General features: G+C 42.9%; 1 protein-coding gene across 4 annotated transcripts in view; it reads left to right on the plus strand.

The window, feature by feature from the left end:
• The window catches only part of DAB2 (DAB adaptor protein 2), an 82,820-nt gene extending 59,347 nt beyond the window's left edge, over positions 1 to 23,473 (plus strand). For 3 of the 4 annotated variants that reach the window (XM_044274789.1, XM_044274790.1, XM_044274791.1), the window contains 7 exons: positions 2,358 to 2,420; positions 6,886 to 7,572; positions 9,957 to 10,128; positions 14,059 to 14,694; positions 16,962 to 17,074; positions 19,228 to 19,317; positions 20,539 to 23,473. In XM_044274789.1, the coding sequence (XP_044130724.1) occupies positions 2,358 to 2,420; positions 6,886 to 7,572; positions 9,957 to 10,128; positions 14,059 to 14,694; positions 16,962 to 17,074; positions 19,228 to 19,296 (1,740 nt within the window). In that variant the 3' untranslated portion in view covers positions 19,297 to 19,317; positions 20,539 to 23,473. The remainder of the gene's footprint in view (positions 1 to 2,357; positions 2,421 to 6,885; positions 7,573 to 9,956; positions 10,129 to 14,058; positions 14,695 to 16,961; positions 17,075 to 19,227; positions 19,318 to 20,538) is intronic. The other variant, XM_044274792.1, reaches the window with a different exon arrangement.
• Positions 23,474 to 23,891: the final 418 nt, after the last annotated feature.

Raw genomic sequence — 23,891 nt, forward strand, 5'->3', positions numbered from 1 at the left:
TATAAAGATCTAGTCTAAATTGTGTTCCTGTTCGATACCATGTCACTATTGCACTAAGCACTGTCGTGTGTCGTTGGTCTGATCACAGTTCCTGCTTTATTTCCCATTTATTTCCCATTTTGTATGTTTTATTTAGGACGATGTTTCTTTAAGTATTTGCATTTTATTCATTTATATGGCGCTTTTCATCATAGACTTTTAAGGAAACCTTAACACGGGGGATAATTTATTTAATAAGCCGATATTATTACTATTGACCCTATGGAGATTGGTGAAGTGGCGCTCTTCCTGGAAGCTTCGAGCTGTTTTCCACTTTCAGTGGTCATGTCCCAGTTGTAGGGAGGGATCGGCATTCACCAAGAGATCAGGAACCTTGACGATGCAAAATCTGAATGTTCATAGCCTAAGGCACAAACGCCAAATAGAAAAGGTGTTTCTTACCCTCTTCCAGATCCGGAGCTGTGCTCCGACTAGAGGACAACCAAATAAGTTTTGACTGGGCGCAGAAAATTCTGCCTCTAAACTAATAGTCATTAAGGGGGTTGCCCAAGATTAGAAAAACATGGCCGCTTTCTTCCCAAAACAGCACCACCCCCTGTCCACAGGTCGTGTCCGGTACTGCAGCTCAGCCCCATTCACTTGAATGGAGCTGGTCCTCAATACCAGAAGCAACCCAGATGTGGCTGTAACTCCTCCACAGCTCCATCAGATGTGTAGTGGACGGAACTGGTTACTGCATCGCAGCGCTCATTGCAGTGAATGGAAACCAGCTCCGTCCACTACACAACAGATGGAGTTGTGCAGTTCTGGTGCCGGTTCTACTCCCAAACGGCTGATCGGTGGAGATGTGGGGTGTCGGACCTAAGATTAGGCCATCGATATAAAAGGAGTGGACAACCCCTTTTAAAGGAATCTAAATTACATTAATTCATTGTCCAAAAATAAGTAGTGGCACTTATCCAATTTATGACATTTATCCAATTTTAATGTGATTTTTCAGGGGTTTTTAGGTCGCATTCGCATGAATATCAAAAATGTCCGCCGCCACGTGTATAGGCTGTAGGAAGTCAGCTCCATAGTGCGGTACTCAGTGGTCTAGAACTTTGCATTTTTTCAGTTTGGAAACTTCTGAAATTCACCATTTTCATCAGTTTTGGTAGTTTTGTGGTTCACGTCACTTTTTCTTTATTCAGTGCATGCTCACATTGTGTCCACGGATGGTTGACCCACATGAGAGACATCAAGATTTTGCCTTAAGCTACTGTCGCACTTGCCTTGTTAATCCGGCAGAGGATCTCAATACTGGAATTAAACAGATCCGTTTTGATTTTTCACATCAGGATGCATCCGTTCCGTTGCGGTTGTGTGAAATCAAAACGGAAAAGAAAACGGATCCGTCAATAAATACATTGAAAGTCAATAGGCGACGGATCTGTATTTTTAGGCTCCTTAAAAAAACTGATCCATCTCCATTGACTTACATTGTTTTCAGTGCCGGATCCGTTTTTTTTCGACTGGACACAAAACCGCAGCTTGCAGCAAGAATCGAGCAATCAAGAACGGAAGCCATCCTGATGCATCCTGAACGAATCTCTTTCCGGTATTAGGATCCTCTGCTGAATCTCAATACCGGAAAACAACAACGCAAGTGTGAAGGTAGCCTTAGACGCATACGCAGCACACACTGCTCCAGGCACTTGTGGCCTACTGACTATACATTTCGGAGATATCCTATAAAACGTTGTATAGCCACTAAAGTACAGATGTAGCAATCTTTAACTTGACACTTAGCATGTTAAATACAATGTATCTTTCTACATGGGCGACTCTTCTTAAAGGGGTTGTCCAGGATAAGAAAACATGCTTGCTTTCTTCCAGGAACAGCGCCCAGTGGGTTGTGTCCAGTATTGCAACTCAACTGTTTTTGGAAGACCGCAAAGACATCCATAGAGTCTGGTTGTTTTTTTGGCTGATGGTTGGTCTCCTCTGCCCTAAAAAAGGATAGAGGACGGTGACCTCACATTTTACACACGTGTGCAAGTCATCTAGTATGACAACCACCCAAAGTGGTCTTGTAGAAGGGATATCGTCTCACAGAAGGCCAATTAAGGGGGGTTGTACCAAGATGGACACTTTCCACTGAGTCCTTCCATAGACTCATGCGCCTGCTTGACCTGTGCTCCACTCTAGCAGTGGACACAGGACCACCGTTCTCATGCTTGGTAGGGTTTACAGCAATTGGATGCCCACTGATCACGTATCCTGTGTTCATCTTGGAACAACCCCTTTAAGGTCACTTATTACACAACCCGCCTGCGCTATTGTGGTAAATCATTAATCTCTTGATTTTTTTGAAGGGTGTTGACCAGATGAATTTATTTGGTGATATGTCCACACCGCCAGATCTCAACAGTCCGACCGTAAGTACCTAACGCCATCGACTGGATTACAGGATGATGGTTGACAACATATTTTTTTTTCCTTTAGTCTGCCCCCTGGTGGGCTAGAAATCCATGAAAAATTGTGACACAGTTCTGTATAAGGCAAAATGGAACAAAGGGCCTGAAATGTTAGAAGCGCCTGGAGTAATGAAGGTGCCCGGGATCATTATAAGGAGGTCCTAATGTCTCAGTTACCAATTATTAGTACAATCATCTGATCTGGAAATATGGTCCAGAACCTGTGTGGTTCTATGGGTTCTGATCCATATTATTGGGATTAGGGATTTGCTTGAGGTTGAAATGTATCTCCTATCCACAGGTTCGGTAGGGATTCGAGAAGGAGTCCTGTGTCTCCCAGTATGAATGGAATGGCGGCTGAGCATGGGTATTACCGCTCCATTCACCTCTGTGGGACTGCCGGAGATACAGGACATGAGACCTGAACTTGGCTTCTCTTCAGCAGTCCCATAGAGATGAAAAGAGTGCCAGCATGCATGCCTGACCACCATTACCTATGACGGGGATACAGGACCACAGTTCTAATAAATGGGGGGGAAGGGACAGTCAAGTAAGTTTAAATTTTAGACCAACCCTTCATTCTGCATTCAGCCACTAGAGGGAGCTCAGAAACTTACTTGATACTGTTTATAACATTGAACTTTGTGATGACACAGTATGCAGTAATCTCCTGAGCTCCCTCTAGTGGTGGCTGTATATATCTGTATGCAGTAATCTCCTGAGCTCCCTCTAGTGGTGGCTGTACATATCTGTATGCAGTAATCTCCTGAGCTCCCTCTAGTGGTGGCTGTATATATCTGTATGCAGTAATCTCCTGAACTCCCTCTAGTGGTGGCTGTATATATCTGTATGCAGTAATCTCCTGAGCTCCCTCTAGTGGTGGCTGTATATATCTGTATGCAGTAATCTCCTGAGCTCCCTCTAGTGGTGGCTGTATATATCTGTATGCAGTAATCTCCTAAGCTCCCTCTAGTGGTGGCTGTATATATCTGTATGTAGTAATCTCCTGAACTCCCTCTAGTGGTGGCTGTATATATCTGTATGCAGTAATCTCCTGAGCTCCCTCTAGTGGTGGCTGTATATATCTGTATGCAGTAATCCCTTGAGCTCCCTCTAGTGGTGGCTGTATATATCTGTATGCAGTAATCTCCTGAGTTCCCTATAGTGGTGGCTGTATATATCTGTATATAGTATTCTCCTGAGCTCCCTCTAGTGGTGGCTGTATATATCTGTATGTAGTAATCTCCTGAGTTCCCTCTAGTGGTGGCTGTATATATCTGTATTAGTAATCTCCGGAGCTCCCTCTAGTGGTGGCTGTATATATCTGTATGCAGTAATCTCCTGAGCTCACTCTAGTGGTGGCTGTATATATCTGTATGCAGTAATCTCCTGAGCTCACTCTAGTGGTGGCTGTATATATCTGTATTAGTAATCTCCGGAGCTCCCTCTAGTGGTGGCTGTATATATCTGTATGCAGTAATCTCCTGAGCTCACTCTAGTGGTGGCTGTATATATCTGTATGCAGTAATCTCCTGAGCTCCCTCTAGTGGTGGCTGTATATATCTGTATGCAGTAATCTCCTGAGCTCCCTCTAGTGGTGTCTGTATATATCTGTATTAGTAATCTCCTGAGCTCCCTCTAGTGGTGGCTGTATATATCTGTATGCAGCAATCTCCTGAGCTCCCTCTAGTGGTGGCTGTATATATCTGTATGCAGTAATCTCCTGAGCTCCCTCTAGTGGTGACTGTATATATCCTTATGTAATAATCTCCTGAGCTCCCCCTAGTGGAGGCTGTATATATCTGTATGTTCTGCTATTTTCAGAACTCTTATGGATGTGAATGGAGGGTGAGTGCACATGTGCAGCTGCTCTCTGTTTACATTTGGCTTCCAGCTATCTAGAGTGCTGGGATATTTTTGAGATATGCCACTGATGCCCCAGATGGGCCTTTAATACATTTGTTACCAAGTGGTTATTGAGAAGCTATTGTTGTCGCTTTTTACCTGTGACCTGTACAGAAATATATTAACCTTGGACTTGTCTGGTTAGTCTTTAGCCTAGTTCTAGCCAGGAGATGTACATTTAAGCTGATCCTTCTTGTTTCAAAAAGTCCACAAAATATTTTTTACTTTTTGCTCTTTGGTACATAGTAATTTTGTAACCAGTTGCTTTATTGATTAACCTCCAGACATGTGATTTATGGGAAAGTCAGATGTTTGTGCACAAGAAAAAATGACCAAAGGTCACCTATTGCCTAAGTGAGCAAGCAGAGCGGTAAATGCTGCATCTCTACATGCAGATCATAAGTGGACTTACAACTTTCTAATAGACTTTATTTTCGGTTCTTCACCATTTTCACCATTTTCAATATATGTGCTTGTTGTCAGTGAATGTGAACACTGTTGTTTCCGCTCAGAGGCAGAAATTCTGTCCATAGCTGGTCCTGCTCTCAGCTGAGAAGTGGATACAATTGTATCCAGTGTAGACAATGCTCTGTGAGCTAAACAGCCTGGACTCCAGACTGATACATTGTAACAAACTAGCACAGTTGTATCCAGTGTAGACAATGCTCTGTGAGCTAAACAGCCCGGACTCCAGACTGATACATTGTAACAAACTAGCACAGTTGTATCCAGTGTAGACAGTGCTCTGTGAGCTAAACAGCCCGGACTCAAGACTGATACATTGTAACAAACTAGCACAGTTGTATCCAGTCTAGACAATGCTCTGTGAGCTAAACAGCCCGGACTCCAGACTGATACATTGTAACAAACTAGCACAGTTGTATGCAATCTAGACAATGCTCTGTGAGCTAAACAGCCTGGACTCCAGACTGATACATTGTAACAAACTAGCACAGTTGTATCCAGTGTAGACAGTGCTCTGTGAGCTAAACAGCCCAGACTCCAGACTGATACATTGTAACAAACTAGCACAGTTGTATCCAGTGTAGACAGTGCTCTATGAGCTAAACAGCCCGGACTCCAGACTGATACATTGTAACAAACTAGCACAGTATTATCCAGTGTAGACAATGCTCTGTGAGCTAAACTGCCTGGACTCCAGACTGATACATTGTAACAAACTAGCAGAGTTGTATCCAGTTTAGACAATGCTCTGTGAGTCAAACCCATCAGCAACAGTAGCACAAATCTCTCTGCTAGTTTGTTACAATGTATCAGTCTGGAGTCCGGGCTGTTTAGCTCACAGAGCATTGTCTACACTGGATACAACTGTATCCACTTCTCAGCTGAGAGCAACAGATATTAAAATCCAATCCTTAGGTCAACTATTCAGAAGGAAAATTTTCACAGTGTGTGAATGAGATCTGTAAAATCAATTTGCCTGCTGCTGTATTCTGCTGCAAATCTATAGGTAAAATCTGCCGCAATTCTGTCCAGTTGAGGAGAAAAAGTATTTGCCCCCTTCCAAGCGCTCTCTGTTTTCACATGGCTGCCATACTGAATGGCTTCCTATCTTTAAGCTCTTAGAGGGAACTGATTCTCCTTGTGGAGATGCCGGCAGGTGTCGGGAGTCTTACAGGCAATGCTCCCTGGGAAAAAGTATGCAAATTAGAAGAAATAAAACGGCCTCTCTAGTGCGACCTAGAGGTAACTGCCCTGTAAGTCAGCGTGAGACACTTTGTCTTGGGTAATTAGTCAAATCGGAGACCCTCTTCTTAGAGAAAGGGAACCCAAGTGATCACTTCTCGATTTTTTTTTTTTTAGGCAATTTCAATGGAGGTTAAATTTCTTGAACAGCAATCTAACAAATGGGCAGAGCAACCAGTTATTAGGTTAAGGGGGCACTTACTTTATCACATGGATAACTTTTCATCTGTAAACATAGTAATTATTTGACAACTGATCGGGTTCCTTTTATCTACTATTATATTTCCCCTTAAAGCGATAAGTCCAGTCTCCTGATTGGACAGTCCTTTTACCCCTCTCCATACCCTCCCATCCCCCTCCATGGGGTATACTAAGCCCTTATAGGGCTAAAAAAGTCTAAAAATGAACGCTCCCCTCCCGTTCCTCTGTCTACTTCATTCTGAATGGAGTGGCTGGGGGGACTGCCGGCTCTATTCACTGACAGGAGTATTCCCATCTTAGACATTTATAGTCTGACCACAGGATGTCCGCTTACATGCCGACCCCACCCCAGGGACCCAAACTGTCTCCAAAATGAGGATCCCCTGCGTATGTCTGGGGACGACGACGAAGGTTCGGGTGATCACATTCTGGAGATATGTCTGGGTCCCTGAGGTTGACCATCATCTATGGATGTGCTATAAATGTCCAAGATAAGAATACCTCTTTGATAGGGAAGGTCCAGAGGGGGGGCACATACTTTTTCTCGTGCTTTGTGATTTCTCCGATTTGCACGTCCGATTTCCTAACCTTTCCTTTCTCTCCGTATCATTAGGACAGTAATGATTTCCTGTTAGTGGATTTAAACACTGAAATCGACACCAATCAGAACTGTGTTAAAGGGAACCCTTTCGCCTGCAATGGCGTCCTCCACGCTCCCTCCTCTTCTCTTTCCGCAGCGCCATCACCTTTCTCATCTGAAAACCCATTTTCCACCAATCTCAGCTTCTTCCCTGCACCTAATCCAGATCCATTCTGCGATGATCCGTTCACCGCTAAAGACCAATCAGCCTCTGTCTCTTCTTCAGTTAATTCTTCCAAATCTGTCAATCCTAAGGCGGAAATTGTGAAAAGCGTCACGAACGGCCCCGCCGCTAACGGCGCTCTCGCTGACGACATTGTGTTTGGACAGCAGTTTGACCAAATTTCAGGCCAGTCTGGTAAACAGGAAGCCAAGTCTGACCAGTGGCCCTTTAAAGCTAGCCAGTCAGGGCCCGTGACCAGGACTCACAATGGTGTGGTACTAGGACACGGTCAATGTAGTCCTAAGAGCAGGCCGCTGCCCGATCCCTTCACTGACTCGACGCCCCATGGAGGGGGTGTGCAAAACGGATTGCGAAGGAACTCGGAGGGGAGTACCAGCCACAAGAAAGACAATGGCAGTCCGCATCCGGCAGACCCTATAGCTATTAGCCCCCCGCCGCAAAGCGCCAAGCCCGGAAGAGGACGGAGAAGTGTCAAGGTGACTATGGTTTACAATGTATCATGCCTGATAAGGTACAGATGTAGCAGAGCTGAGTTTGTAAATTTGATGGGAGGCTTCTAGTTTAGAAAGTACTATAACTTCCATTTTGGGGGAGATTTATGAACCCCCTCCATGCCAGAATGGTGGCACTAAAAAGTCACAACTTTGTACAAAAGTGGGCTGGAGGGGATGGGGCATGCACAGCCCAACAGATTTGAGATCACTTGCACCAGACCTACAATTCTGGACCTCTTAATAATTTTGCCGCATCTAACGCCAACACTGCAGCAGTGATGTCATATCAACAAAATGTGACCACTACAGCCAATGACTGGCCTCAGCAGTGCAACAAAGAGGCCAGTGATTGGCTGCAGTCACCTGTTGTTGATGTGACATCACTGCAGCAGCAGCCAGGTAAGTAGTGCCCTGCCGGGAGAACCAGAGCGGTGCCGCAGGGTTGGGTAGGTAACAAACTATTCTTTACTGCAGGCAGATCGCATGTGCTGTCCGATTTACTTCTGAAACAGGACAACCCCTGATGCCAGCTGGACAGTCTAAATCTCTGTCTTTACACCAGTCTAAATCTCTGCATCTGATGCCAGCTGGACAGAGATTTAGACTGGTGTATAAAGCGCTGGTCCTAATAAATCTCCCTCTTTATATTTTGATTTTTCATCTTTTTCTACATCTCTGCTTGCTGTCAGTGAAGGGGAACACTCTTCTTTCCATCCAGAGGCAGTAACGCTGCCCATAGCTCTCAGCTGAGAAGTGGATACAACTATATTCAGACTCTAGACAATGCTCTGTGAGCTAAACAGCCCGGACTCCAGACTGATACATTGTAACAAACTAGCACCGTTTTACCCAGCCTAGACAATGCTCTGTGAGCTAAACAGCCTGGACTCCAGACTTATACATTGTAACAAACTAGCAGAGTTGTATCCAGTCTAGACAATGCTCTTTGAGCTAAACAGCCCGGACTCCAGACTGTTACATTGTAACAAACTAGCACAGTTGTATCCAGTCTAGACAATGCTCTGTGAGCTAAACAGCCCGGACTCCAGACTGATACATTGTAACAAACTAGCAGAGTTGTATCCAGTCTAGACAATGCTCTGTGAGCTAAACAGCCTGGAATTCAGACTGATACTTTGTAGCAAACCCCATCGTAGTTCCCCTTTTATTTTGATTTTTTAGTAGCCTGAGCTACTCCATTCAGAGCCATTTATTATACAGTACTGTGCAGTATACTATTTTTTTAGCATGGCCGCCTATAGGGTACAGATGCAGGCCGCGCAGTGTGAAAAACGCCTTAGGGGTAAATCCTCTGTATGTAATGAATTATTGTGCATTTTTTAAATAACATTTATATTTTTCGGTAATGCTCTTGATACTAATGTCTGTCCTATGTATTGCTTTGTGCTGCCGTCTCCATGTAGTACGGGTGAGTACGGTATTTCCATCCTTGTATGACTGGTTATTGCGGTATGTCTTGTGTTCCATTAAGTGTTTTTACCATAGTTGTCAGTCAGGGTGCATGTCGGTATCATTTATAAAGTGAATACAAAAAAAGTTTGTGCCCCCTTAGGTTTTCATATTCATTGCACTGACTGCTTTTCTGGGCATTACCACAGGAGGTGCAGAGGTAGCGTTCACCTCGGGCCCTGGTGTCTGAGAGGGTCCAACGGCCACATCAGAAGACACTATGATTATAAATGGCAGGTGGTAGGAGAGACGCCTATAACAGATATTGCATTGGGGCCCAGGAAGTTTAACCCTTTGGTGCCACAAATTGTTTCAATTTTTTTGTTTTTTACTCCTCACCTTCCAAGAGCCCTAACTTTTTAGCTTTTCCGTTCCGGTAGCTCTATGAGGTCTTGTTTGTGGTGGGACTATTTGTACTTTCTAATGGCGCCATTCAATATTCTATACAATTGATCATCACTTTTTATTCTATTTTTTGTGCGGCAAAGAGACAAAAAAATCCATAATTCGCCCATTTTTTTTCTGGTTACGGAGTTCACCATGCGGGATAAATACTTCAATTTTAATGGCTCAGACAATTTTAATGTGGCAATACCAATTATGTTTATTTTCTTTGTAAAATGAGGATGGGGTGATTTTGAATTTTTAATTCTTAATTTTTTTATTTATCTTTTTAAAAACTTTTTTTTTTACCTTTTTTTTGGGGGGGGGGGTTTAAACTTGCGGTCATTAGATCACATTGCATTATTGTTTATATTATTTATCATTGCAGTCCTATGGTAAAATCACATTGTTCCTATTAAGCCCTGCCTTTCCGCGTTGGTTACATTATATCAGAGTTTGTCTAGAGATTGTCACCTCATGAATCCTCCGTAATTATGCATTTTTTTAAACAGCCAACTTCTGATGACATATTTGGGTCAGACATATTTACTTCAAATTCAGGAGCAAACCCTGAGCCGGCCTCATCGGTCACTGTTCCAGCCCCGACGAGTTCAGTACAACCTAATCCTCTGGATCTCTTCAGTAAAACTAGTTTGTCCACTGTTCCAGTCATTGGAGGTCCTGGTGAGTGTTAAGGGGCATTGGGTGCACATTTTAAATATATACAGGATTGGGATGTTATATGAAAGTTCAGAAATTGGGCTGATTTTTTTATATTTGTTTAACTTGTAATGTTCTTTTATTTTATTCTGATTTTATGCCATGTTCCTACACATAGCTGGTGGTCCGTGGACATAAGGTTGTCTGCTGAACCTGATGAACATGGCTTTGGCTGATTATTATGGTAGAACAGAAGCACACCATAGACCTTTGTGACCCTTCTGTGGCCCAAGCAGAACCTCAATTTGCAGCTTTCCAAAATGAGATCCTAGTATGATGTATCCATTGATCTTCTCTAGTCTGCTGGCCTTAGACATTATCCAAGGTTCATCTCCCACCTAGTGATTCTTCTACTTTTATTTGCTGGGGATTTATATCTGCAATGTCATCGCATAATAACCATGACAGCCAACCATGGTCAACACCATGGTCCATGATTGGCTGTCCTGATTCCGTGAGGTCATCTCACTAGGAACGTGACATCACTTTTCAGGATTGTTGGAGGAAGCAGAGGTCTTGACTTCTTCTTCAAGTTTTCAAGAACAAGCCCTCAATAAAAGGCATCTGACATTCACCAGAATTTTGAAAATTCTCTTAAAGGGAATCAGTCACCAGGTTTGTGTTGCTCTATCTAGGGAAGCCCAAAATAGAAACAGAAACCTTGAATCCGGTGCTGGGTCCATTTTCTTGCCCTATTTTTCATAAATTCATTGTTTATCATCTGCAGCAAGAGCCGAGCATTGAGTCCTTCTATCCATGAGCAGCAGGCTTCTCCCTCCTGCTACTGATTGACAGCTTTCTCCCTGCACTGCTAGAGAAAAAGCTGTCAATCAACCACAAATGGGCAGGAGGAGTCGCAGCCCATGATAGTGAAGATCCTATAGAACAATCACAAAGCTTAAACCTGGTGACAGATTCACCTCAATCAGAAGAGAGGATCAGTAACAATGCCAACAGCAATTCTACAGTGTCTTCCCAAAAGGAAGCAACTTTCCTATTTTCCATCGTTATTTAGCATTTTTGGTTCATGTTGAGTATGCGGCCTATCAGCAGGCAGCATTTTATGGAGTAGGAGGAGCTGAGCAGATTGATATATAGTTTTACGGGAAAAGATTCAGTGTAATTTCTGCTCTTTCTGAGCTTAGGAGTCCAGTGGGCAGTCCTAATCAGTATCAGCTTCTATGTACATAGATTAGGACCACCCACTGGACTCTTAAATTAATAATGAGCGGGGATTACACTGACTCTTCTCCCACAAAACTATATATATGAACCTGATCTGCTCTATAACAGGCAGCTCACAGTACTTTTATGTTTGCATGATGTATCCTTTTAACTAGGGATCGACCGATTATCAGAGTTACCGATATTATCGGCCCATATTCATGATTTTCAAAGTTATCGGCATCTAACCTTGCCGATAACGCCGATAATGCGTCCAGCGCGCTATCACAGAACATGAGCGCGCTGACAGCTAGTTCATGTTCCCTCAGCAGCACAGGGGAGAAGGAGTCATTCTCTCCCTCCCCCTGTGCCGCGCTGCCAATGAGGAGAGAAAGGGGAAGAGGAGGCGCGGGCGCACTGCGCCACCAATGAGAGGACCTTTCATGGGTTCAAACATAATAAACTAAGTAGCAGAACATGTAGGGGTTAATACAGAGATGTCCCTGCACTTACTATTATTTCTGTCCGGTGCTCCGTTGCGTTACCTTTTCCCACGCTGTATGCTAATCACTAGCATCCAGGGAGGAGACATCAGCTTCTCTCCCTAGGCGTTTCTTCTCCCTGGCTGTAGCGCTGTCCAATCGCAGCGCAGAATGTCACAGCCTGGGAGAAGGTGAGTTTTTTTTTTTTCTTCTTCCTGGCTGAAGGAACGCCCAGGGACAGAAGCTGATGTCTTCTCCCGGGTGTACCGATGCTAGTGATTAGCATACAGCGCGGGAAAACGTAACTGGGGCCACAGCGGCGCAACGAGGCGCCGGACAGAAATAATAGTAAGTGCAGGGACATCCCTGCATTAACCCCTACATGTTCTGCTACTTAGTTTATTACGTTTGGAAAGGTCCTTTTTAACATTTAATACAAATACGGGAGGCTGGGTGCAGAATTACATAGCCATCGCCCAGCCTATATGAAAGGAAGCTGCGAGCACCTGAGGGGTTAACTGCTGCCGCTGATCGCAGCTCCCTGTCAGAGACAGGGTGCCGGCTGTGCGATTCTGCGCCGACACACCCGCCTCCTGTATTAAACGTTAATTATTATTGGTGGCGCAGTGCACCCTCCCCAGTATTGAAAACACTGGTGGCGCAGTGCACCCTCCCCTCCACCCCCAGTATTAAAATCATTGGTGGCAGTGGCCACAGGGTTCCCTCCCCTCCTCTTCATTGGTGGCAGTGGCAGCTTCTGATGATCGGAGCGACAGCAGTGTAATCCCGGGGCTCCGATTGGTTACCATGGCAGCCAGGACGCTGCTGAAGCCCTGGCTGCCAAGGTAATCTCCCTGCTGCTATGTGCACTATGCACAGGGCAGCAGGGAGAGTGTGAGAACCTATTCACCCTAATAGAGCTCTATCAGGGTGAATAAGACAAGGGATTAAAAGATCCTAAGGGGGGAAATAGTTATTAAATAAAAATTAAAAAAAATAAATAAAAATATTAAGTATAAATCACCCCCTTTCCCAATTTTACATATAAAATATAGAAACAATAAATAAATAAATATATCACATATTGCCACGTCCAAAAAGTCCAAACTATTAACATATATATAAAAAAAATCTCCTATGTGGTGAACGCTGCAACAGAAAAATGTTATATTTTTTTCAAAAATGAAAATGCACAGAATATCGGTATAAGCTATCGGCATGAAAGTTCCCAGGTTATCGGTATCGGCTTTAAAAAAGTCAATATTGGTCGATCCCTACTTTTAATCCCTTCCGCTCCAGAACACAGCAAGTACCATAGCCACTGGGTGCCTGCTTTTTCACACAGAAAACACCTGGGGCTAATGTCTGCTGCAATCAGCGATAATGCCAATCACAAACGTTTAACCTCCCAGATGCCATGGTCAAATGTGACCTCGTCATCTGAGAGTTAAGAAACCCGGGAGGGAGCCTGCCGGAACGCCTTCCCCTTGCTAAGATCGGGGAAGGCTTTCCTTAGTAGGAATAGGCCTCAGCCGGTACAAGGCTTCCAGGCCTATTACTGGTATATTCCAATACAGGCCTGCAGGTGGCAGCACTGCACTGGAATATAATTAATTTTGTATTCAGTATTGGATTAAATTCACAAGTTATAGTTCACTTTATGACTAGAGTGGAGTTGTTCTTTTTCATCCACCAACCCCCCATACATTAAATTCCACTCAGTAGTTAGTTGGATAAGAATATATTTTTCAGATCCAATATGGCAGCCGCCCACTACTTCCTGTAGTCCTGCCAGGTAATGCTATTTACCTAGCAGTCTGGACTGGCATTGCCTGCATAGATCAATGCTGGGAACAGATGTGACATTACTGAAACAAGCTTTCAGAAATGTGCTAGTTTATTTTAGAACATATCGATCGCTTTGTGTAACAGAGTTTAAACTTTCTTAAAGGGATTTTCCATAGCCCTTCTTGCTAGAAAGGTCCTACGAAAAAGCTGATCACAGGATGCAGCAACCCAACGATCCTCTGTAGTGTATAATTGAATCAATTGGCAAGTGTTTAATCTCCTGCAGCACCTCCACAGGAGAAATGAAGCATTACATAGTTGGGTCCTCCAGGCAGATGCTCTTTGTAACCTCTTTCTTCTCTGACTCATACTTGAGGTTCTGGGTGGGGGACTGGGGGTCAGCCCCCTTGGGGGAAAATGAAAATATATTCTTATTATGATGGTGTTTTTGCTCTCACAGGTTCTTTGCCAATGAATTCATCTCAGCAGTGGAATCCACAGCCCTTGATCTATAGCCAATCACCAGCTACAATTCCAAATCCGGCACTGGCTGCACAAAATAGCTTCAATCCATCAAATGTTTTCTCGTCTCCATCAGCGATGGTGTCCTGGAGTCAGCCGACACAGTTTGTAGTACCCCCACCCATGCAAAACCCCCCAGTGTGGAATCAACCAGTACCTGCATGGCCCCAACAGTCAACGAACCCATTCCAAATGAACATGTTTCCAGCTAGACCACCAACTTTACTCAACTCAACCCTGGGATTAATCCAGTCAGGTCCTGGTTTATTAGCAAGTCCCCCACAGCTACCACCAAGACCGGCACCAGTGAAGGAAGATCCAAAGAAGGAAAGTGATGCTTTTACTGCTCTGGATCCATTGGGAGAGAAGGAAAAGAAGAATGTGAAAGATATGTTCAAAGACTATCAGTTGGCTAAGCCTCCTGCTGTGCCAGCGAGGCGCGGGGAGCAGCAGAATAACTCTATCAGCACCTCCGGAGCTTTTTCAAATTATTTTAACAGTAAAGTTGGAATTCCACAAGAAAGCGCGGACCACGATGATTTTGACATTACTCAGCTGTCTTCTAAGTTGAATGGTAATGTAATATTTAGTTTTTTGGCCCAGTAGATATCAGAAAGATCTTAGAATAAGTAGCTCATGGAGAATATTAAAGTTTCTAATCAAGAATAAAACTATTAGAAGTCTATGCTGTCTATAACATCATTCACCTGCGGACCCCACACTCCATTTATTTTAATATGGGGCAGAATAGGTGACGGCTTGAATTACTGCAGTCCTTTACTTCCTCCCTGCTGATAGATAGATATTAGAAAGAGATAGATAGATAGATAGATAGATAGATTGATAATGAATATCCTACCTAAACTGGGAATCACAAGAAGGAATTTGCCAGTTAATAAAGTTCTGTGATTACAGCAGCCTCTGCTCTTATTCAAGAAAGGTTAGACTAGCACATCCATAATTGCAGATGCATATCCATAAAGCTAACATGCAGGAAGCAAACAAAAAAAGGTATGGCAGCACAACATTTCACAAACAAACAATAAAACTGAGAAATAAGGATCATTCTAACTTACAATGGGATTATACCTTCTATAAATGGAAAAATAGAAGCTGTTTGCAGCTTCTGAGCAGAGTATATACAGTATGTAGTTGGTTTTTACACCTCCCTGAATATTGTAAGCTTAGTCAAGCCCAGGTGAGGCAGTTCTGTTAGGCCTCTTTCACACGGGCGTCTCGGATTTGCTCCGGATGCGTCTCGTGTGCATTGCGAGAAACTCGCGCGAGTCAGTTTTGACTGTGATTGCGTTGTTCAGTTTTTATCATGCGTTTGCAATGCATTTTGCACGCGCGTGATAAAAAACTGAATGTGGTACCCAGACCCAAACCCGGACTTCTTCACTGAAGTTCGGGTTTGGGTTCGGTGTATTGTAGATTTTATTATTTTCCCTTCTAACATGGTTATAAGGGAAAATAATAGCATTCTTAATACAGAATGATTACTAAAATGTGGCTTATGGGGTTAAAAAATAAATAAATAAATAACTCGCCTCATCCACTTGATCGCTTGGTGAGCGCGATTACGTCATCAAAGGTCCTTTTTCAGGTCCTGAAAGAGGGAAAAAGAAGACTATGCCGACTGCGCAATCAAGTGGATGAGGGGAGTTAATTTTTTTTATTTTTTAACCCCTCAAGCCACATTTTACTAAGCATTCTGTATCAAGAATGCTATTATTTTCCTTCATAACCATGTTATAAGTAAAATAATACAGTAAATTGACTTTTTACAATTTACTAACATCATCTCCTAGCAACCGTGCGTGAAAATCACACCGCATCCGCACTTGCTTGCGGATGCTTGCGATGGTCACACAGCCCCATTCATTTCTTTGGGGCCTGCGTTGCGTGAAAGACGCAGAATATAGAACATGCTGCGATTTTCACGCAAAACGCACAAGTGATGCGTGAAAATCACCGCTCATCTGCACAGCCCCATTGAAGTGAATGGGTCCGGATTCAGTGCGGGTGCAATGCTTTCACCTCATGCATTGCACCCATGCAGAGTTCTCGCCCCCGTGTGAAAGGGGCCTAAAAAGCCTCTATTCTGCTGCTGATGTCGCTGCTTTAGTAACAACCATTCTGTCGTTGCTGACATACAAATAGTCTACATTCTGCTGATGGCGCTAAGCACACAGCCATATTCTGCTTTTCTTGCTGTATATGTACTGTTGCCTGCATTCTGCTGATGCTGCTGTACAAACAACTTGCATTCTGCAGCAGCCATCATGCATACAGCCTGTATTTTTCTGGTGTTGCTACTGCACAAGCAGTCTGCATTCTGCTGATGATTCATATAAACAGTCTGCATTCTGCTGATGATTCATATAAACAGTCTGCATTCTGCTGATGATTCGTATAAACAGTCTGCATTCTGCTGATGATTCATATAAACAGTCTGCATTTTGCTGACGATTCATATAAACAGTCTGCATTCTGCTGACGATTCATATTAACAGTCTGCATTCTGCTGACGATTCATATAAACAGTCTGCATTCTGCTGATGATTCATATTAACAGTCTGCATTCTGCTGATGATTCATATTAACAGTCTGCCTGATGATTCATATAAACAGTCTGCATTCTGCTGATGATTCGTATAAACAGTCTGCATTCTGCTGATGATTCATATAAACAGTCTGCATTCTGCTGTACTTAAACCAGTGATGGATTTATCCCTGTCTACATTAGCATATGAAGCGGACCCCTGACTGTAAGAATTTGTAGAGCAGAGCAGTCTGTAAATAACTTGATAACATTTTTATGATCTTTTTGCTTATTAGAGCCACCAAAGCCAGTCCCGCGGGCGCACCTACTGCCAGTATCCAAACCTACAGAAGGGCTGTTTGAAACCCCCTTTGGATCAGCCTCATTTGGCGCTTCTTTCCAAAACTCAGTAAGTCTCCTTCTACCTACTGTTTTGATTAGTGGGGCTAGATGACATGGAACAGAATTAAATAATTGGTGTTTCTCTAGTTGTGGCAGCCTTCCTTTACAGTCCGACCAAGACTATGCTCTGCTGACAATTGTGTTTGTCCTATTTTGTCCTTATTTTGGGACAACCAATAATGAGGAGCCCTGCAGACAGATAATCTCAGCACAGAGAGGAAGCTCCTTCACTACCCTAGACCTTCAGGGATATCTTTATATTGATTGCCGAGACCACTTGGTGTATTATCATTAAACAGAATGGTATAAACAAGTAATACTTACAGTACTTCGCTGTTCCCAACCCGGCCCGCCGTCCTCAATTCCAAAGCACCCCAGGTACCCCGGCAGTCTCTGTTTCCTACTTCCTCTCGACAGCCAGAAGATACCTGCTCAGCCGATCACTGGCTAGTGTTTGACTGCGCAGTAACATTTGTTGCATGACAACAGGGACCAGGAAACAAGGAAACGGAGGAAAGGGTTTGCAAAGCATTGGGATAAAAGCAGCAGCAGGAGATTGTGATATTACTATTACTTTTACATTTGTCTTGGTCTTTTACTGTCCAGACCTCCAGGGATGATACTATTAACCACTTCAGTATCCTAGACCATCAGGGATGGTATAATTTACCCCTTCACTATCCTAAACTACCAGGGACAATACTATTGACCCCTTCAGTATCCTAGATCGCTGGTGATACCATTATCCCCTTTGCTTTTCTATAACACCCAGTATGATGCTATGAATGCCTTCACTATCCTAGACTATCAGGAATAAAAGAGCAAAAATCGCTGAAAATTATAAAAAAAGATTCTGCACGATGTAATAAATGAACATGCGGATGGGCATGGCTACATTTATAAAAGCAAATTACTGAAATTAATGCACTTACACAATAGATGCAAACAATCTCCCTGTAAAGGTCTATGGCCAATCCACCTTGCCACAGACTGAGCAAAAATCACTGAAAAAGATTTTAAAAAAACATACTGCACAATGTGATAACGGCATAGGAAGGTTTTGAGACCACCTTGGCGCGGGTAGGCGGGCACAGATGTGTTTTGATTAGAATATATTCTCTGAGAGTCTCAGATTATATCATATCAGAATGAGCGCTTGGTTCATATATAACATTTGCATCTATTGTGTTACTGCATTATTTTCTGTGATTTTTCTTTTATCAGGGATGACACTATTAACTTCTTCAATATCCTAGACCACCAGTGATGATACTATTAACCCTTTCAGCATCCCAGACCTCCAGCAGTGATAATTCTTTTATAGCCTTTGCTCTTCTACACCATCAGGGATTATACCATTAACTTCTTCAATGTCCTAGACCACTGTTTCCCAACCAGTGTGCCTCCAGCTGTTACAAAACTACAACTCCCAGCATGCCCGCACAGCCAAATGCTGTCCGGGCATGCTGGGAGTTGTAGTTTTGCAACAGCTGGAGGCACACTGGTTGGGAAACACTGTCCTAGACCATCAGGAATGATACTACTAACTCCTCCACCATTCTAGACCACCAGGGACAATGCTATTAACTCCTTTTCTATTCTAGACCACCAGGGATGATACGATTAACTATTTCACTATCCTAGACCACCAGGGATGATATTGTTAACCCCTTTACATTCCTAGACCATCAGGGGGTGATACTATTAACCTCTTCACTATCCTAGACCACTAAGGGTGTAACTATATATGCACATTTACTGTCTTATGAACACAAGGGATGTTACCATCAACTCTTTCAGTGCAAAAAAGACCACCAGGGATGCAACCATGGATTTTTTTCCCTGCCTTAGAAGACAAAGGATGTTGCCTTAACCCTTTACTACCCCAGACCACCAGGCATGCTATTTATTGCAGTGGGGAACTAGGAAACTTAAGGCAATTGGGAATATTTCCATGGAAACAATATGAAAAAATGTGTGTATTAGGTCACGTCCCTTTAATGCTAAGTCATATCTCCTTGGTCTAGGCCTAGATACAACCACATTAGTACATATGGACCAGTTGATTTTTTGATTAAATGTTTTAGATATTTACTGTGATGTCTATGATGTCGGAGTGTCACCTGCAATATATCATTCATGCAAAATATGTGTTTTCAGAACTCCACGGCACATGCGATAAAAGCTGCTGATCCATTTGGGGACCCATTTGGAAATCCATTTGCTTAGGAATAATCTTTTACGGTTCCTGTAAGTAATCCACTCATTTCATCTTCGGTGTTTCAATTTACATAAGAAAACCCCAAACGTCTAATGAAATCCCCCTGATGTCACCTTCTGACCTCCATTCTCCTGCCAGATACAGGGGTCACTGCGCTGAAACCTCCTGAGTACAGAGACTGATTTCCAGTAAGATAGATTTGCAAACTGGAAACCAGTAAACAGCATGGACATACCGTGCGCTGGAGGCTGCAGTATATAAAGAGTATGCTGCCATACTGTACACATAGCTAATGCTACCATACGATAGATATAAATAACACTGCCATACAGTACAAATAATGTGACAATACAGTACACATACAGTATTCTACCATACTGTGCACATAGCTAATGCCACTATACAATACATATAAATACCACCATACGGTATAATTATTGTGACTATGTAGTATATGTTGATTATGCTACTATACTGTACACATGACCAATACATATACACAACACTGCAATACAGTACTAATAAATAATGGGAATATGTAGTATATGTAGATTATGCTATCATACTGTACACATGACCAATACTACCATACAGTACAAATAATGTGACAATACAGTACATATAAATGATGCTACCATACTGTACACATAGCTTATGTCACTATATAATACATATACACAACACTGCAATACAGTACTAATAAATAATGTGACTATGTAGAACACTTGTATATAAAGATTATGCTGCCCTACTGTACACATGACTAATGCCACCATCTATTACACATAAATAACGCTGTCATACAGTATAAATAATGTGACTAGGATATGTTGATCCATGTGAGGGGCCCGGCACATGCGGGGGCAGTTTATAGTTTTGGATAACCCCTTTAAATAGATACAAATTCTGCGCTGATTAGTTTTAGAATACATCTCCATAGATATTACAGCTCTCGATAGGGTGTCACTTAACAAAACCTGGACAACCCCTTTAAATCCACAATTTACATAAAATTATGAAATGATGGCTGCCCAGAGCCGCCACTAGAGGGAGCTGTGTAAATACATATGTGTTCAGCTCTCCCTAGCGGCAGCTGCTGTCACAAAAAACGGCAAAAACTTACTGGAGCCAAAGAGAGGGAATGTTGACATTGTAACATGATTGCAGGTGGAACCAAGAGTAGTCCCTTGCGTACAATGATGAGGTCAGTAGTGCTTGAATAACATATTCTCTTTCTCCTTACATTGCAGCTGTGGACAGAGCAGAACTGACAGGAGCAGGGGATCCTTTCATCTATTTCAGTGGCAATTGTCGCCCCCTTCTGACCGCTGATTATTTTTACACATTGTCTTCTTATCGGGGCAGACTAAACTGGAAACCAAATATCATCCGCGGCGCTCCCAACTGCACATCCTCCACGCCAATGCAAGCAGTCCTCCACAAGGCCATCTATCTCAGCAGGATGCACCCACCACCCTTCCTCCTCCCCATTTGTTAATTTTTAATTTTGCAGGTCATGATAATTCAGCCTCTTGTCTTCCTGTATGGGTGACCACCAGTTACACACATGTACAGATATATCAGGCTCCGTTCACACCAGCGTCCTGCTATTCCAGGCTAGTGTGCCAAGTTAGAAACTCGGCTCTGCTATATCTACATGTACTAGAGAAGGAAGCTTACAGCATCATAGGGATATTAAAAGGAATGCATGAGATTAGAAATAAAAAGGTTCTGCTTTTTTTTGCCCATATACAGCACCACTCGATGGTTGGATCTGGCATTACAACTCAGCTCTTTCCGACTGGGTGGTGCTTAGCAGAAATACCAGACACCGCCATGTACAAAACCTGTCCCTGCTTTCTAATTCCCAACAACCCCCTTAATGAATTTGGAATCTCATTAACAAAAGTAAATAAAAAACAAATCACATTGCTGGAGTCACATGGGTGTCCCGGTTGCTGTTGCTCCTGGTGGGTGGAGTCTTATAATCTGTACCCACTAAACAAAAATCTTATTGGTCCATTAATACCAATGGGAGCACTCAATATCCATTGCAAAGCATATCCATCAAGTGTCCTGTAAAAACAGATCCCAAGGCACTAGTGTGACCAGTATATAAATGGAAATAGTAGTTCTCATAATAGAGCAGATCTGAAGCTGGAAATTCCATCTCCATCAGCAGGAACCAAGTAGTATTATTGGCACCCATATGAGTGTAGACAGCAGGAGGGCAACTACAGATACTTAAATCCCATAATAGAAGGTTTAACGTTCCTCCAGGGTGGAGCTTAGCTCTTATGTACACACCCATGACTATGTGAGAAGAAGCAGCTGACGATCAACTGCTGGCGTTATCTGTGCAAATTAAAGAATGGAAGTTAGTGGTTGACATTAATGAGTGCTACTTACTGGCTTGCACCTACCTGGAGAACAGACAGAGATAGTTTGGGTTTGGGGGTTATCACAACTGCACCTACAAAGCCAAGTTCTTTCTTCAAGCCACTAGAGGGCACTGAGAAACACATGAGAATATCTGTGTCACCCATGCTTTACACAATGGGGAGTTTTCCCAGCATGCTTCATGGTCGGAAACTGAGTGATCTTCCCCCGAGGAGCTGTAAATGGTCATTGCCTAAACTTCCCAACACAAAGCAGAAAAAAATACTAGTAAAAGGCAGTATTCTTGGAAATGCAGAAATACTCCTATAATCCGACATCCATAGGAACCTGATGAATCTCAGATTATCAGATGAATATATAAAACTCACTTGATGAAGGGTATATATTGATGGTCTCTGGAAATCCATGCTGGATTATCATGTTCTCTGGATTATCAGGTTTCCTATATAAAGGAATTTCACTGTTTATTGAACCTTTATGATGTTCCCATCACTATAAGCAAAGTAATTAAAGGGCATTTGCCAGCAGGATCAACCCTATTAAACCAGCCGTAATGCCTGGTAAGGCTGACCCTGCTGATTAAGACCATAAATTGCTGAATCAGACCAACTCAGTTCCCCTTAGCTCCTTCACTATGCTTCCCTTCTGTTTGATTGACATAACCAAAAGTCCAAGTGGAAGGTGAAGTGTCCAGGGAAGTACTGTGGAAGAGCTAATGTGCACTGAGTGATTAGGGTGCACTTAAGCCCTTATTTGCATATTTTTTAGAAACATTTATCCTAAACGCAGCAGAAAATCAGGCAAAGAACGGCGTGGCTTTAATCTGCAGGGTCAGCCCTACAATACATTATGGCTGCTTTAATAGAGTTCATCCTGCTGGTGAATAAAAAAAAAATTCCTTAAAGGGGATGTTAGGTTTAGACAGCCCCTTAGTGGCTACAAAGAGCGCCTCTTGCTCTGGAGGACCTGCCCTGCCCTACAGTACACAGACAGACCATTCTTTTTAATGGAAACAGTGTAATACTTTATTTCCCCTGTGGAGGCGCTGCAGGGTAATTGAACACTGTTCTTTGATTGCTGGAGGGTTTGCCCTCAGATTTTTGCTTATCCTCGGGCAGCCTTCAAGCAAAAATATATAGTCCGAAGTGGACAAGCCCTTTAAGCTTTCTAAAATTTTGTATTCACCATACCAAAAAGTCATTTGCTCACCACCCGACGACCTGCCTGGATTTTGGGAATGTGGACTCTTCTGAGATGCCTCCAGGACTATGGCAGCCATTTTACTAACACAGAAGTAATTTTTGTCTCCTGATGGATTTAACTATTTGATACTTAAAGAAACCTATAAGCTGTTAACCCACCCGCGGCCACGGAACCTTCCGGATTTACTCCAGAATGGCTTCAATTTCTACTAAAACCATACTCCGCACAGCGAATATTTTTGGTATCTTCCGTTTTTTTTCTCTAGCAGTTGATCTGGTATCAGCTCGGAAATACGGCCGAGGATGTCTTTTGATAAACCGAACTCTTCATGATGAACTGGAAATAGGAAATTACCAATCACAGATATATATATATAGACTTGGTAAACTGGAATCGAATCTTGATTTGTCGAGCAGGGTCACGTGACCCTCTGCCTATACTATCCTCCTATCAATGCACTTTTTGTATGATTTCTGGCTATGTAATAGACTTTTCAGATCTTTCGTAAATTTTCTTTGCCCTCTCTGTATAAACTCAAATTGTGCGCCTTATATAATGTATTAAAAGAGATATATATATTGATTTCTGTGTGCATGCTGATCTATAAGATAATAAGCAAGATCAGAGAGGTTAAGAGCCCCCATTATGAGCAGTACATATGCCACCACTAGGTGGAGCTCACTGCAGACTGTACTGAGTTCAAGAATAAATATGCCTGAAGTGAGCTCCACCTAGTGGTGGCTGCAGGTAGGCAGAACGTTGTCATGGCTGTGTGAAGGGGAGGAGGGAACATTGAACTGTGGATGGGAAAAACTAAGATTTGACTAAGGACCAATTAAGATTTTATCAGATGAAAATATAGATACACGTTCCTGTATAATACCATCACCATTAACCCCTGTCCCATCCTATGCCACATGACAAACACATGTATACCTTTCAGCATAATGTATTAACTCTAACTGAGACATCAATCAAAGATCGGATAACAAGCAATTAC

The sequence above is a fragment of the Bufo gargarizans genome, unplaced genomic scaffold (genome assembly GCF_014858855.1).
Source record: "Bufo gargarizans isolate SCDJY-AF-19 unplaced genomic scaffold, ASM1485885v1 original_scaffold_2062_pilon, whole genome shotgun sequence".
Lineage (NCBI taxonomy): Eukaryota > Metazoa > Chordata > Amphibia > Anura > Bufonidae > Bufo > Bufo gargarizans.